General features: G+C 38.2%; 2 protein-coding genes and 1 pseudogene across 6 annotated transcripts; 2 read left to right on the top strand and 1 right to left on the bottom strand.

Annotated features, from left to right (window-relative positions):
- Positions 1-1,370: 1,370 nt before the first annotated feature.
- On the top strand, positions 1,371-4,980 carry LOC137749159 (uncharacterized). The gene is made up of 5 exons (XM_068489273.2): positions 1,371-2,234; positions 3,086-3,356; positions 4,182-4,279; positions 4,364-4,442; positions 4,542-4,980. The coding sequence occupies exons 1-5, from the start codon at positions 1,521-1,523 to the stop codon at positions 4,676-4,678; spliced, it is 1,299 nt and encodes a 432-aa protein (XP_068345374.2). The 5' UTR covers positions 1,371-1,520; the 3' UTR covers positions 4,679-4,980.
- A 1,952-nt stretch (positions 4,981-6,932) lies between these two features.
- LOC148689608 (putative disease resistance protein At5g63020 pseudogene) lies at positions 6,933-10,393 on the top strand (annotated as a pseudogene). Of its 4 annotated transcripts, none has more exons than XR_015958245.1 (2): positions 6,933-9,722; positions 9,980-10,393. The product of XR_015958245.1 is annotated as a putative disease resistance protein At5g63020 pseudogene, transcript variant X4 (transcript). The 4 variants fall into 4 exon arrangements; XR_015958244.1 differs by having other exon boundaries at positions 9,974-10,393; XR_015958243.1 differs by having other exon boundaries at positions 9,917-10,393.
- Positions 10,394-10,856: 463 nt separating this feature from the next.
- On the bottom strand, positions 10,857-12,841 carry LOC137707487 (zinc finger CCCH domain-containing protein 39-like). Its single transcript, XM_088688694.1, has 3 exons — positions 12,644-12,841; positions 12,177-12,606; positions 10,857-11,261 (listed from the first exon to the last, which is right to left on the bottom strand). The coding sequence occupies exons 1-3, from the start codon at positions 12,761-12,763 to the stop codon at positions 10,999-11,001; spliced, it is 813 nt and encodes a 270-aa protein (XP_088544820.1). The 5' UTR covers positions 12,764-12,841; the 3' UTR covers positions 10,857-10,998.
- Positions 12,842-14,039: the final 1,198 nt, after the last annotated feature.

Raw genomic sequence — 14,039 nt, 5'->3', positions numbered from 1 at the left:
TGATAACCACTTCGTTTTTAGCTTTCCGTGCTTGAGATATGAAGAAAGTATTTCAGGGAAAATGTTGCATTGTATGTCTTATTATATATACCAAGCTTTCTGTGGTTAGAATGATATGGCAGTTTATAAAATTTAAGAGACAATAATATGCACATGGAAGCGTTAAGTATATTTGCAAAAGCATTTGGTACTGGCTGTGAAACTTACTGATTAATAAATGTTTTTGGTGCTATCACTTGTAGTTTCAATAAAATAAAAATTAGGTACACCGCTTATATATCCTAGCTGTCTATTTTAAACAGTGAAGGGAACCAAAAAAAGCTTTCCATTTGGACATTTTTCACACCAAGAAATTATTTTTATTGAAATAGAGGGTCAATGGTTATAATTTGAGAATCATGGAGAAAACATGGGGCTGGTCACCATTTCTGTTTTTTGTTTTTGATTTTCGTTTTCATGTTTGAGATAAAAATCATTATGGAGGAAAAATGATGAGAGAGATGTAGAAGAAATATATAAGGAAAGACAGAAAAGGAAAACTAAAAACTAAATTCTATTTTAAGTTGCTTTCTTTTTCAAGATTTTGTTTTGCTTTACTCTTATTTATTTTGTTTCCTCTCCCTTCTGCCTTCTTCATCCCTTTTTTCCCCATATACTTTATTCATATCTCTAACACGAAAAGTGAAAAACTAAAAATTGAAAATGAAATGACTATCAAACAGGCTTACATGACCAACCTCTAACTCCTAAGTAATATAACCTTTTGTTTTTTAATTACTGTAGTTTAGAGTGGTTAAACTAATCAACAAATCAAATATATTATTATGGCCCTCTGTTGGTTTGCTGAAACATGATGTAATGCCAAATTTGTCACTGTCATCATATGCCAGATGATTTATCCCCACTTTCTTTACTATTATTCCCTTGATGAATCATGTCACTCTCTGTGGGGCCATAAAATATAGGTCCTTCTAGCGATAGTGATAATAATCCTCAAATCCTGGAAATTTTGTATCTTGTCTGAGTTTCCTCTACTTGATGTAAATTTCCAAAATAGATTTTGATCTCAGTGTTCTTTAATTCCGAATGAATCAAGCCTCCCCAAGTAGTATTCAAATTTACGACAAGTTAGGTAACAGTCGACCGCTCTACCACTGAGCTACCGAAGAAGAAAAAGTGAAGAGAGAGAGAGAGAGAGAGAGAGAGAGAGAGAGAGAGAGAGAGAGAGAGAAAGAGAGTCCATTATCTGCTTAGAGGATTGCAATCTTGGAGGATATGGTTTTTGTTTTTGAATTGCATACTTTGAAGTATCTAAATTGACTTATTCAGTACTTTCCTTGTTAAATGTTAATTTACCGTTGAAGTTCATAACTTTTGAAGGTGGGTGTTTATTCTATGGAGCCTAATGTAAAGTTGAAAGTATAGAAGGTTGTTGTCATAGGCTGCGCAACTTAGAAATCTGTGCAACAGAATTATATGGTTTGAGTAGTGGTTCTGGAGTTTTTGCTGTATATTGATAAATGGAAGCAACGTCTTTGCACCTTTCGAACTATCCTTTCTATAACTTGGGATTTGTAAATACACATAGAACCCTTTATATGACGAGGTTGAATCCAGGTCAAGCTAAAACTCCATCCTCAGTTCTCTTGCACACATATGAAACTGGCCCGTGTTCAGAGTTTAAGAAGGGTTATGGTTCAAGTACAGCTTTAAGAAACACTACTCCCAGAAAATCATTTCCGGGTCTACCAAACACAGTTGGCATAATTGGAGGGCTATTTGTCGATTCTAGTGTTAAATTTATGAGAAAACTTGTCAATTGGAGTTCAAGAGATGGAGAAAGTTGCCCTCCTTTTGTTCTTTGTTCTGACCATGTTTCAAATAAGGAGCTTTTATCATTTGAGAGAAGTTCTTTTCCTTCTGTCAGCAGTAAAAGTGAAGGTCCTGAATTCGATCCCACTCTAATTGTGGAGAATTTGCTGAGTAAGAGGATTTTTCTTGAAAAATCTGGAGCTCGTTGCATTGTAATGCCTTGTCACATATCACATTCTTGGCATGATGAAATTTCTAAGGGATGTTCTGTTCCTTTTCTTCATATTGGTGAGTGTGTTGTCAAGGAGCTCAAGGAAGCAAAGTTGAAGCCACTTGAAGCCGGAAGTCCTTTGCGGATTGGAGTGCTTGCAAGCCATGCAACTTTGACAGCAGGATTCTATCAGGAGAAACTGCGGAGCGAGGTAATTCCATTTTCCTGCTTATGTTTTTGATTGTCTAGTCTTGGTAGCTATGTTTTAAACAGATTACAAGTTCCCCAGGACATTAAATGGCATTCATTTCGTGCCAGTTAAATGTTGTGATTGGCTCATATCTTGAACTGGCAACAATGAAGTAACCCGTGTGCTTTCGGTAGTGGATGATTTTGTGACTTTGTGTGTTTGCTTTCGGTGGAAATATCACATGTCTGTGGACTGCATTGAAATTGACAAGTGCTACAAAGGAAAAGCAAAAGTGGGTTTGCTTTTTGACTTTGGGAGCATTTTGTTAGAAATGTGATGGCTTGGCCTTTATTTAATGCAAGGAAATGCTTGCATTAGGTATACTTGCCGAGGAAGAGGCTTGCATCAGGAAAGCATCCAAAGAGATGGTGAGAGCATTTGGCTCTACCATGGGCACGGGGGAGAGAAATCAAGAGAGCTAGAGTGAAAGGTCTCTGGTGAAAGAACTCTTGAGGTAGAGTGAGGCTCTTGGGAAAATTTTATGAGTGGGTGTGCAAGGGATTGGGATTGGGTTATTGTTGTGATTTAACTCATATATACTTGTACTGTTATTCTCATAGTGAAGAGTAATATATTTCCGGGGACATAGGCAGGTTTTTGCCGAACCTCGTAAATTTCTCAGTGTCTTTATTTCCTGTATTTTATTTTGTTCAACTGTGAGTCTGTATCTTAGTGAGGTAATTTGAATCTTGTTTCCGCACTAACGAACAGGCCGAGGCACAACATTAAATATGAATTCCTTAACTATACTTGTAAAAAAATTTATTGGTACGTCATGTTATAATATTTATTCATTCGCATTATAAATGCAGGGATTTGAGGTTGTTCTGCCGGATAAAGTGACAATGGAACACTTTGTAATCCCTGCTATTGAAATCTTAAACAGAAAGGACATAGAGGGAGCACAAAATCTCTTGAGGATTGCACTCAAGGTTCTTCTGGCGAGGGTCGTGAACTATGTTATTCTTGCGTCTGATGATATGCGAGGTCTTCTTCACCTGGATCCTCTTCTTAAGAAATGCATTGGCCCTATGGATGCCTTGGCTAGGTCAACCATAAGCTGGGCTCAGTCTTCTAAAAAAGGTACATGAAAAAATAAAAATGCAGGTCCTCCTTACATCCCAGTTTGTGCTTGAATCTTAATATTAATGCAAAATCTTTGTCTGTTGATATAGTTTTGTTGCCTGTGTGTCGTGATACCGCTTTTTCTCTTTTGTAGTCATTTTGCGAATTGGAAGTGCCTCATACGTTTGAATTTTTTGGCATCGCTGTAAAATTAAAAACTACAGAAATTAGTCTAGCATCTATTTCAGCTTTTACACTTCTACAGTTCTACTTTGAGTCAACATATCCTTAATTCTATTTTCAAGTGGAGGGACACTTGGAAAAAACTTCTCTCCACTTATATTATGATAGGTGGTACACTGGGTAAAATTTCTCCACCCCAGCCCAACCTACCCCATCCCTCAGGGTCACAGCCGACCCCAAAGTTCAAGGCTGGCTCTATCCCTTGAACTTACAGCAGTGCCAACAGAATGAAACTACGAGCATGAAATGCATGAAAGAAAAAAAAAACAAACCAAATGGAAGAAAGAAAGAATAAAAGACACATTCAAACTGGTCCCCAACCATCCCTCCTCAGCCCTCAGATAGAGGGTCTGAAACAAGGAAGAAAAACATTTTGAGCAACTTCATCTTCCCAAACTAAGCCGTTCCACCTCTTTGTGTCTCCTTTGATGATGAAATTGCTTGTTTGAAATTTTGAAGGGTATCCAGATGTTCCATATGCACCAGAGGTGATATGTCTTTAAGCTTGAATGGTTCCTGTAACCATTGACAAGCCAATTCCTAACAATGTATCTCATGAATCATTCTTCTCTATTATTTTCATGGTGTTTCATGGTGAAGATGGTTCAAAGAAGAAAAAACTGAAGAAGAAAAAGGATCCTAATGCACCCAAAAGAGCGATGTCTGCTTTCATGTTCTTCTCAAATATGGAGAGAGATGTGAGTTTTTTAACTTCTAACTTTTGGTTCAAGTTATTATTGATGTTTCGAAGAAATTATTGACCTTATTTGTGTTGACAGCAGAATGTCAAGAGAGAGAACCCTGGAATTACATTTACTGATGTGGGAAGAGTGCTTGGCGAGAAGTGGAGAAAGATGTCTGGTATGTGTGATTCTACTATATTACATCTTGTGTGCTTCCACAACATGAGGAATTTCTGCGAAGTATAACTTTGTTAACATAATGTTTTCCATTTTTCAGCGAAGGAAAAGGAGCAATATGAAGCAAAGGCTCGTCAAGATAAAGAACGCTACAAGGATGAAATTAGTGGCTACAAGAACCCCCAACCCATGAACATAGATTCACAAGGACTGCGGATTGGACGAATTTCTTGTTGAACCAGATGATGAATCTTCTTCGTCTCCACCAATGATGAATTTCCTGTTGAACCAGATGATCAATTCACAAGAAGACTGCAAATTCATGCACGCAAACAGACGCACACGTGTGAGAATCAAGAACAAACATAGCCAAAGGAGAATTTTCTGAGGTTATCTGCAATTGGAAATAAGGTTTTGACATACTTCACACTAGTCAAACTATTTTTTGCTAGTTTCAGTCATGTGACATTGACACACCATATCTTGTAAACTGAAAACATGTCTTTACAATAGCAATGTGCATAAAATTCGGAAGATAACGGCTAAAATCCCTGGACAACAGAGATATGGAAAATCAAGAAAAACGGTACAAAATTTTGGTTTCCTACATCATTGTATCATCTATCTAATAGAGAAGTGGCCCACTTGTGTTAGTGGGTCTTACTTCTATTAGAGAGATGATACAAATAGATGGTAAATATAACATTACTCTTTTTTTTGTACCTTTTTTTCTTTTTCTTTTTTGTTTTTTTTTTTCTGATGTGTTTGTAATGCAGGTTTTGCCATATTGTTTTGATTTTCTGAAATTTTTTTATTTTTGGAACAACCGATATTATCTACACTAAGGCCAACTCCAACCCATGGCCTAAAACCTATAATTTCCCTTCTATTCCCAACCACCCACCACCCACCACACCCCCCCCCCCCCAACAAAAAAAAAAAAAAAAAAAAAAATCCATTCCAAGCCTAGTTCTAATTTGGAGTTAGAACCTAAAACCTAGACAAAAAGCCAGATTCTGGCCAAGATTTGAGTTTGGGTTAGTGGGCTGGCCCACATCTGCGCGTGGATGCGCCAGCGCTTGACGCTTAACGCGCCTCACACCTCAAACGCGTAGAAGCTTTAAAGCCTAGAGGTCCCACCCACGTGGGTGTTGTCGGCCTTGTCGCTGAGCCCAAAGGCTCTTTCTTCATCTATGGCTTGGATTAATTAGATACAATGGCTCTTTTTGTAGCCCCACTCAAATTTCTCTTTTTTTATTGTTTTATATTTATAAATTCATTGAATCCAACGGTTGAGATCTAATACGATTAAATTCAATGATAAAAAAAAAGATCTAATGGTCCAAATTTAAATCCAATGGCTAAAATAAGATCTAATATACATCTCTATTGTCACATCCCGGCTCGAGCTCCCACCACATCCCCGGCTCGACTCCACCGTAGCACGACATTGTCCACTTTGGGCCCCTACCACACCCTCACGGTTTTGTTTTTAGGAACTCACATGAGAACTTCCCAGTGGATCATCCATTCTGGGATTGCTCTCGCGCGAACTGGCTTAACTTCGGAGTTCTTATGGAACCTGAAACCAGTGAGCTCCCAAAAGGCCTCGTGCTAGGTAGAGATGAGAATATACATATAAGGCTCACATGATCCACCCCCCTGGGCGATGTGGGATCTTACATCAATCATGTATTTCATATTCTTCTATAGTGTTTTATGAGTTTCATGGTGTCGGTTTAGTATTTTTCAATATTTATTGAAATCTAAATATTTTTAAGTTAAAATATTCATAAAATTAAATTAGGATAGTCTGCATAATTTTTTTTAAAGTTAATTTAAAAAAAAACCTAAATTCATTCCTTAATAATCTTGGGCTAAAATTGTAGGTCATAAAGGTTGGAGTAGAAAAGCTGTTTCTGGTTAAAACCTAAATTTTCTGGGTTGGAGATGTTCTAAGGGGAGGGGGTAGGCTAAGCCTCATAATGGGCTAACAATAATGTTGTTTAAATTCACATTTGACAAGAATTGAACCTAAGATCTCTCATTTACAAGTAAAGAGAAATACCACTAGACCATAGTATTAAGTGACTGAACTTTTTTTAATTTTTGAATGTGAAGGAAACAAAGAGCAATATTAGGTTTATTGAATCTTTCACCAAATTGTGTTGCTCACTTTATAAATACAGATTTCATATAATCTTGATGCGAAAAGAAAAAAAATGAAAACATCCAATTCCTTTAATTTCAAATAACCTGAAACTTGTCTCGATAAAACATTAAATCTCAAACGAAACCCAATTTGCAAATTTCCTTGCAAATTTCCTTCTGATTAAAGTGACATAAAGTTTTTGGTGAGCCCGACCGACACAACGTAAAGGTACAGGCATTGCAATGATTAATTCCACATATCATCCTGTTTACAAACACTTACCTAATTCCTCTCCCAAACAAAAGTACATCGTTTCATTTTTCAGTATTCCTGCAAGCCATGGGGAACATTTTCTCAGTCTCCATATCTTGCGATCCCACGGCTAACTTCTGCTGCTGGGGTTTCCTTAGTCAACAAGCAAACTACATCAACAAGCTCGGAGAAAACCTTGAAGCTCTGGATCGATCTTTGCAAGAACTGACCGCTTTAAAGAATGATCTCGTGAGAAGGGTTGAGGTTGCCGAGCTTCAGACATCCATGATGCGCTTGGACCAGGTACAACTGTGGATTAAAAAGGCGGAAACTATTGAGACACAAGTCAGAGAAGTTGAAAATTGTGCAGATCGAAAAATTCAGAAATCATGTAGCGGAGTTTACTGCTCCAAGAACTACTTTCCCAGCTACAAGTACGGAAAAAAAGTGTTTAAAATGTTGGTGGAAGTGGATGCCTTGAAAAACAAGGGAAGCTTTGAAGAGGTGGCAACAGAAAGCTTACCGGTACGTGTAGTCTATGAAATGCCTACTGAACCAACAGTGGGGATGGAGTCGATGTTTGATCAGGTCTGGAGACATGTTGAAGATGACGAGGTGGGAACAATCGGGCTATATGGAATGGGAGGGGTGGGCAAGACCACCCTCCTTACCAAAATCCATAACAAGTTCGCCTTTGGTACTTCTTACCATTTTGATCCTGTGATTTGGATCGTGGTCTCAAAAGACCACAAACTTGAAATCCTCCAAGATAAGATTGGTGAAAAGCTTGGGATTCTTAATGACAAATGGAAGCACAATGAGCCGCATGAAAAAGCTCAACACATCTTAAAGTTCTTGAGTAAGAAGAAATTTGTGCTATTGTTGGATGATATATGGGAGCCGATTGAAATGACTAAAGTTGGGATTCCTAATCCAGCGATTCCTGATCCAGTGATTCCTGGTCCAGCTAACAATAAGAAGTCGAAGATAATATTCACAACTCGCTTGGAGCATATATGTAGTTGTATGGATGCTCAAATAAAGATGAAAGTCACGTGTCTAATGCCAAACCAAGCATGGACCTTGTTTCAGGAGAAGGTGGGCAAAGAAACTCTTCAAAGTCATCCAGATATCCCCAAACTTGCGCAAGTAGTGGCAAATGAGTGTGACGGTTTGCCACTTGCAATAATTACAGTTGCAAGAGCCATGACGTGCAAGAAAACACCCCACGAATGGAAGCATGCAATTCGTGTTCTAAAGGAATCTGCCTCGGAGTTTTCCATGATGGGGGACAAGGTATTTCCTCTCTTAAAATTTAGTTACGATAATCTACCAAGTGAGAAAGTCAAATCATGCTTCTTATATTGTGCTCTATTTCCGGAAGATTTCCTGATAAGTAAAGATGATTTATTATATTTTTGGATGTGTGAGGAGATGTTTGAAGATGTTAACGTAGATGAAGCAAAAAATGAGACTTACCATATCATAGGAACTCTCCTTTCTGCATGTTTGTTGGAAGAGGAAGGAAATTTTGTAAAAATGCATGACGTAATTCGTGACATGGCATTGTGGTTGGCTTGTGACTGTGGGAAAGAAAACGAGAGTATCCTCGTGCACACAGGTCTCCCGAGAACACCAAATGTGGAGAAATGGAAGAACACAAAAAGGGTATCATTGGTTGGTAGTCATTTTAAAAGTCTGGTTGAAACACCAAAATCTCCAAATCTGTTGACCCTATTACTTAGAGGTGGAGGAGGTCCTTTGAATATGATTGCTGATGGCTTTTTCGATCATATGCCTACTCTGCGAGTTTTGGATTTGTCTGAAAATCTGAACATAACCAAATTACCATCTGGCGTTTCCAAACTGATTTCGTTACAACATCTCAATTTGTCAAGATCTGGTTTAAGAAAGTTGCCAGTTCAGTTAAAGGCATGCGTAAGGCTAAAGTATTTGGACTTGGAGCATATGGATGAGCTTGATTTTGTTCCACCGACTCTAATATCAAGTTTTCCTGTGCTAAAAGTTTTTAGAACTTTAGCATGCGGTTCTTCAGATAGAATTTTTTTTGATGGTGAGGGTGCCCTGATAGAGGAAATTCAGGGTTTGGAATACCTTGAAGTCTTGACGTTAAGCGTACGAAGTAGCTCTTGTTTCCAAAAATTGTTCAGCTACCACAAATTGGTGACCCGCATTCGGACTCTACAGCTCTCGGATGGCAAGAACCAAGCAAGCTTTCTAGACATATCATCTTTGGTGGATATGAAACATCTTGATACCCTTTATATTCGGGATACTCCTAATTGGAAACAATTGGAAGTTTATTGGGCAGGACGAGCACCCAATGATCCCCGGGATTTAATGATGATAAAACAAAATTGCTTCCTTTGCCTTCAGTTCATAGAAGTATCACGATGCCCAGATCTCAAAGACATGACTTGGCTCATTTTTTCTCCAAATCTCAGCCATTTACGTGTAGATGCCTGCAATGATATTGAGAAAATAATCGATCTGGAAAGACTGGGTGGAGTTGGAAATGTGGTACAAGAACTGAACCCTTTTGGAAAACTTACCGTTCTGATTTTGAGTTCGCTTCCACGGCTGAGTAGCATACATGATAGAGCCCTGCCCTTTCCGTACCTGAAAGAAATCAAGGTACTTGCATGTACAGCGCTGAGAAAGCTTCCACTCAACTCCACAAGTGCTGAGGGGAGCAATATTGTAATCAGAGGACATGAGTACTGGTGGTCTTTCTTAGAGTGGGAGGACGAAGATGCTCGAAAAGTTTTTCTTCCCTGCTTCCAAAACACGACAACTAAGTGAGGCAGCAAGAGGGCCTTACGTAAGAACAAGGAGGATGATTCTGCTTGTATACAGGTGCATACCATAATATATTCAATATTGTGCTGTTGTTTGGATATTCAAAACCTCGAAATTCCATATTCTGTGATTCTTTTCATTCAATCTACGCTCATATATATTCTAAGCTTTGTGTATATTGTTATTGTTGAACCTCACATTGGGTTCTAAGAAAATCTTGCATTCTACTACTTTTATACAATTAACAGCAGACTCTTCAGTCACCATTGTCGGCCAAGTGACGTAGAATGCTTCTGTCCTCTTTTAAGTGGCAGCTTCTTCAGCGCTGGACATTCTTCTCCCAAGATTTCGGTATCTTGTACAAACTGAAGGCCAAGGAAGCACACATGATTCGTCACCATTGACATCCGAGGATCCTTATGTGCTCGTTCTGCACAATAAATTTCAAATTCGTCCAATTTAGGATATTCCACAATGTGAAGGATATGAACATGTTTCACATTCTTCAGAGATGATATATCTACAACATCTGAGTGATTCTTTCCATCCTAGTGGTGTAGAGTTCGAGCGCAGGTCATCAAAAGTGTAAAGACAGAAATTCGTCTGGAGCTGTACCAGCGCCAGTTCCAAAGAGACGAACATGGAATACCTATTACAAATAACATGGCTGCTGGCCTACCGATGTATATTCTGGTGTTCATCAAATCTTAAAGTCTGTGTTTCTTTTACTGTTTCTGCATGTGAAGATTAAGACCTCTTGTTACTATATCTGAAACCAAAGATATCCAGAAGGGGCCATCCTAATCCCAAACATGACGGGTTTAAGTCCCTGCCGTCCCACCATAGTTTTAGTTTGCAAGCAGAATGCAAATTCATGCACGTAAACGGATGCACACGTGTGAGAACCAAGAACAGAAATAGCCAAAGGAGAATTTTATGAGGTTATCCTACATTTTCACACTAGCCAAACTAGTTTTTGCTAGGTTCACCAAAAAAAAAAAAAAAAAAAAAAAAGAAAAACTAGTTTTTGCTAGTTACATTCATGTGACAGTGCCGCACCATATCTTATAAACTGAAAATACATCTTTACAATAACAATGTGCATAAAATTCGGAAGATAACGGCTAAAATCCCTAGACAACAGAGATATGGAAAATCAAGATATTTAAAATCTGGCTTTGTAGGCTCTTAGGTATGAAGCATCTCCTTTGTTTACCAGACTACGGGTCACAATCGAAGTCTATCCCCACTCACTTGACAAAACGAAGGTGTTAGAGGAAATTACAAGCAGCTTCTTATATCTATAGAGAACTAATCTACTTCCTTACACATGTCATACTAAACTCGAGTAACACTCCACTTTGCTTGATGAGCCATGTAGAAGAGGCATATCTTCAATCCAATCAGCATAGATGCGACTCAATTTCTCAAGTTCGTTCCACTCCAAGTTGCACTGCGTACTCTGACCATGTTTATAAGCAGTCGCAACCCCCATCCTACGATTTGACGCATTGTTGCCCCTCGTATAAGTCATTAAACTGTTAGCCTGCACACTTCCACATTCTGGTGTAGTATAGCCACAAAGCTTCCTTAGTTCTGCAAAATTAACAACAATGCATCTCAAAATTTGTTCTTTTAAAATCATTGCACATCCGTCAATAGTGAGCAATTCTTGAATCATGATCGGTTCTACAGGGTCATCAACTCCTCTCATTTATCATTGGAGATGGCTACAGATGAATTTGTGCCACACTTTGAAATGCCAGGTAAAACTAAATAAAAAAAGTTGGTGGTTAAATTGTATGAACGACTAATGCACAACTTTCATAAAAGCATATGAAAAAGTGCCCCACTTTAATTACAAGCCAGGACAACCAGACACAGAAAGAAACAATCTCAGTATAAACCTATATACCCAATCTTCAGCAAGACGAAAAAGAAAGTCTGATGCCACTATGAAGTCATACACATCGAATATCAATTTGAATTAATCAAAGTGGAAAAGGTCTGGTCTTTTTTGCTTTCTTTCATACTTGGAGAAGCCTAGCCCCTTTCGAAATAAGAACTGAGGAAATTGCAATCAGTGATTCAGCATTATGCAATCTAAATACCTAGTTCATTAGATGAATGTCCCGGGTGCCTCTTCTAAAGTTCAAGTCCTTCAGCAGTCCAACCTATTGGCGTGATTTGATACCTTCTTAACAGAAAAAAGCTCTAAAGGTCGAGTGTGGTTTCTGAATTTTCTGATACTGAACCAATTGGGTTTTACTTTTGACAACTTTTCTTGTAGTGCAAGTTAGACGAATCTAGAGCACATGAGAAATCAACCGATACTCTAACAAAGAGTAGACCATCTAAACATTCATACGATCATCACACACACATACACGCAGAAGGAAAAACTAGCCAAACTGTGCAATGCAGGTATCCTATCCAAAATTGTAATTTACATTGAACCCGAAAAAAATCATCCTTTGAACATATAAAACATAGTAGTGTGAAAATCCATACCCAGAGACTTCTTGCAGTCAAATTGAGCAGAACCACCAGCTGTTGAAATGCTTATGAACGAACTATCTCTGATATTTTCAGGATTGACATGACGAAAGCGGCATTTGTCTCCGTAACTGCATGTTCCCCATCTAAAGAACGACCTGCATATTCTCACTCCATTAGAACTTCCATGATCACCATTCCAAGTCCTCCTGGCCAAGTTTCCCTTCTCAGTTTCCATTCCTTGCGCATCACGCAAAGTCCTGCGGAGATCACTGGTGCCATGAGCAAAGGAACATCTCTGCCCAGAAGAGCAACAACCCATTTGGAATTTACGGCACAGTTTGGTCTTGTAATAGCTAGGCAACATTTTGTTCTGTCCTGAGGCCGCATTCGAGTTCGATACGGCTTCAGAAGTTCTGGGTTTCTTGAAAGCTTGGGACTTGATGTCAGATTGAGCTTTGATTTCTTGCTTGGGACTTGATGTCAGATTGAGCTTTGATTTCTTTCTCCTCAGTAGGAATTTGATGTTTTATCTGACGCCCGTTGTCAACGGATTCAAGATATCGAGCAAAAAATTGTTGAGTAGGTAATGGAGTACTCATGTTGGTATGTAACTTGCGACCCAGTTGCACTCCAACTTTTTGATGAAATGCCAAAGAAACCAGAAGAAGAAAATTATTTCCGGGAAATGGTTGGAACTGAAGCTGAAGAAAAACCCAGATCCTGTATCAGAAGAAATCAGTGGGTGTCAGTGAAGGAATGAGACGCATTGTGCTTGAACATTGAAAAAAAAATTCAATGAATGCATCAGAATCCAGACGAACAAGAAAACCCAGATGTAAATTTGAGAATTTAGTGAGATGGGGAGGTCCCAGAGTGAAGATTTTAAGCAAAATCTCGGCTTATGATTACAGTGAGAAACATTATGCTCATCAGCTCGGTTAGTTTCTACATTCTGAAGAGTGAGTGGTCTGGTTACAGTTTCTACGTTACTATGGTGAGCATTAAAGAGATTTTTTTTCTTCAAGTGAGCTACCATTAATTAAGCCTTCTTTACTTTACTTGTTGTAATGAATGAGAATATTTTTAATTCCCACTAATTTCAGTGTTTATATTTGGTGCTTGATATGATTAGAATGTTGGAGACTTTATAGTGGTTTTGTTATGGCTTCGTACGAGTTTTGAATGGTTAAGATGGTTAAGCAAATAAGTGATTCACATCGTTAAACTGATGATTGTAGCCAAATTCCATAAAATAAGAACTAGCTACAAAATTTACATGTATTTAGTACATTATCAAATTGACATTTAGATCCAATAAGATAATATGATAAGAAATAATTGATAAGTTTGTTCGACAACTATAAGATTGTTGTGTTTCATTTCATGACTTAATGGTTTGAAAAATGTGTTCAAGCACGGTCTTTCCGCTTTTTGAAATTTACTAACACAACATGCAAGATGAGCAAGTCTTGAGGATGATGGGTACCAGTGCGATCCTAGTTAAAGACATTGTGACGCTCAAGTTAGTAATATTAAAGAGATAGAGCCATGTATAAAGTTATCGTGCGTAGCCTAGGTTTTCTTAATGATCATTTTTTGACATTTGGATAGAGCAATAAAAAGGTATCTTTATGTCATTGTTATGTTGTCGATAGATAATCAATATGTCGTCGTTATTAAAACTTTATCATTTCTGCAACCAAATGTAGATTATTCCAACTAATTGCCAAAAAAATATTCTGTTGCAATTTTGGTTCCTTCAAGTGTTCGTCGCTCAAACTCCAACCTAGTAGTCCACCCATACTAAGCCTGGTAGTCCACCCATACTAAGCCTGGTAATATAAACTCACATATATTACTCTACCAAGAGATTCT

Source organism: Pyrus communis, chromosome 17, assembly GCF_041283825.1.
Source record: "Pyrus communis isolate YQ-2024b chromosome 17, ASM4128382v1, whole genome shotgun sequence".
In the NCBI taxonomy this organism is placed as follows: Eukaryota; Viridiplantae; Streptophyta; class Magnoliopsida; order Rosales; family Rosaceae; genus Pyrus; species Pyrus communis.
Note: the sequence above shows the minus strand (reverse complement) of the source record. Positions and strands in the feature narration are given on the sequence as shown.

What these genes read in the sequence shown, in the direction of transcription:
- LOC137749159 (XM_068489273.2), top strand. Translation starts at nt 1,521, where the DNA reads ATGGAAGCAACGTCTTTGCACCTTTCGAACTATCCTTTCTATAACTTG. An exon ending in GGCTCAGTCTTCTAAAAAAG is followed by an intron (nt 3,357 to 4,181) that starts GTACATGAAAAA and finishes TTCATGGTGAAG; the next exon opens with ATGGTTCAAAGAAGAAAAAA. An exon ending in GAAGTGGAGAAAGATGTCTG is followed by an intron (nt 4,443 to 4,541) that starts GTATGTGTGATT and finishes TCCATTTTTCAG; the next exon opens with CGAAGGAAAAGGAGCAATAT.
- LOC137707487 (XM_088688694.1), bottom strand. Translation starts at nt 12,763, where the DNA reads ATGAGTACTCCATTACCTACTCAACAATTTTTTGCTCGATATCTTGAA. An exon ending in AAATCAAAGCTCAATCTGAC is followed by an intron (nt 12,607 to 12,643) that starts ATCAAGTCCCAA and finishes GCTCAATCTGAC; the next exon opens with ATCAAGTCCCAAGCTTTCAA. An exon ending in TGACTGCAAGAAGTCTCTGG is followed by an intron (nt 11,262 to 12,176) that starts GTATGGATTTTC and finishes TTAATTTTGCAG; the next exon opens with AACTAAGGAAGCTTTGTGGC.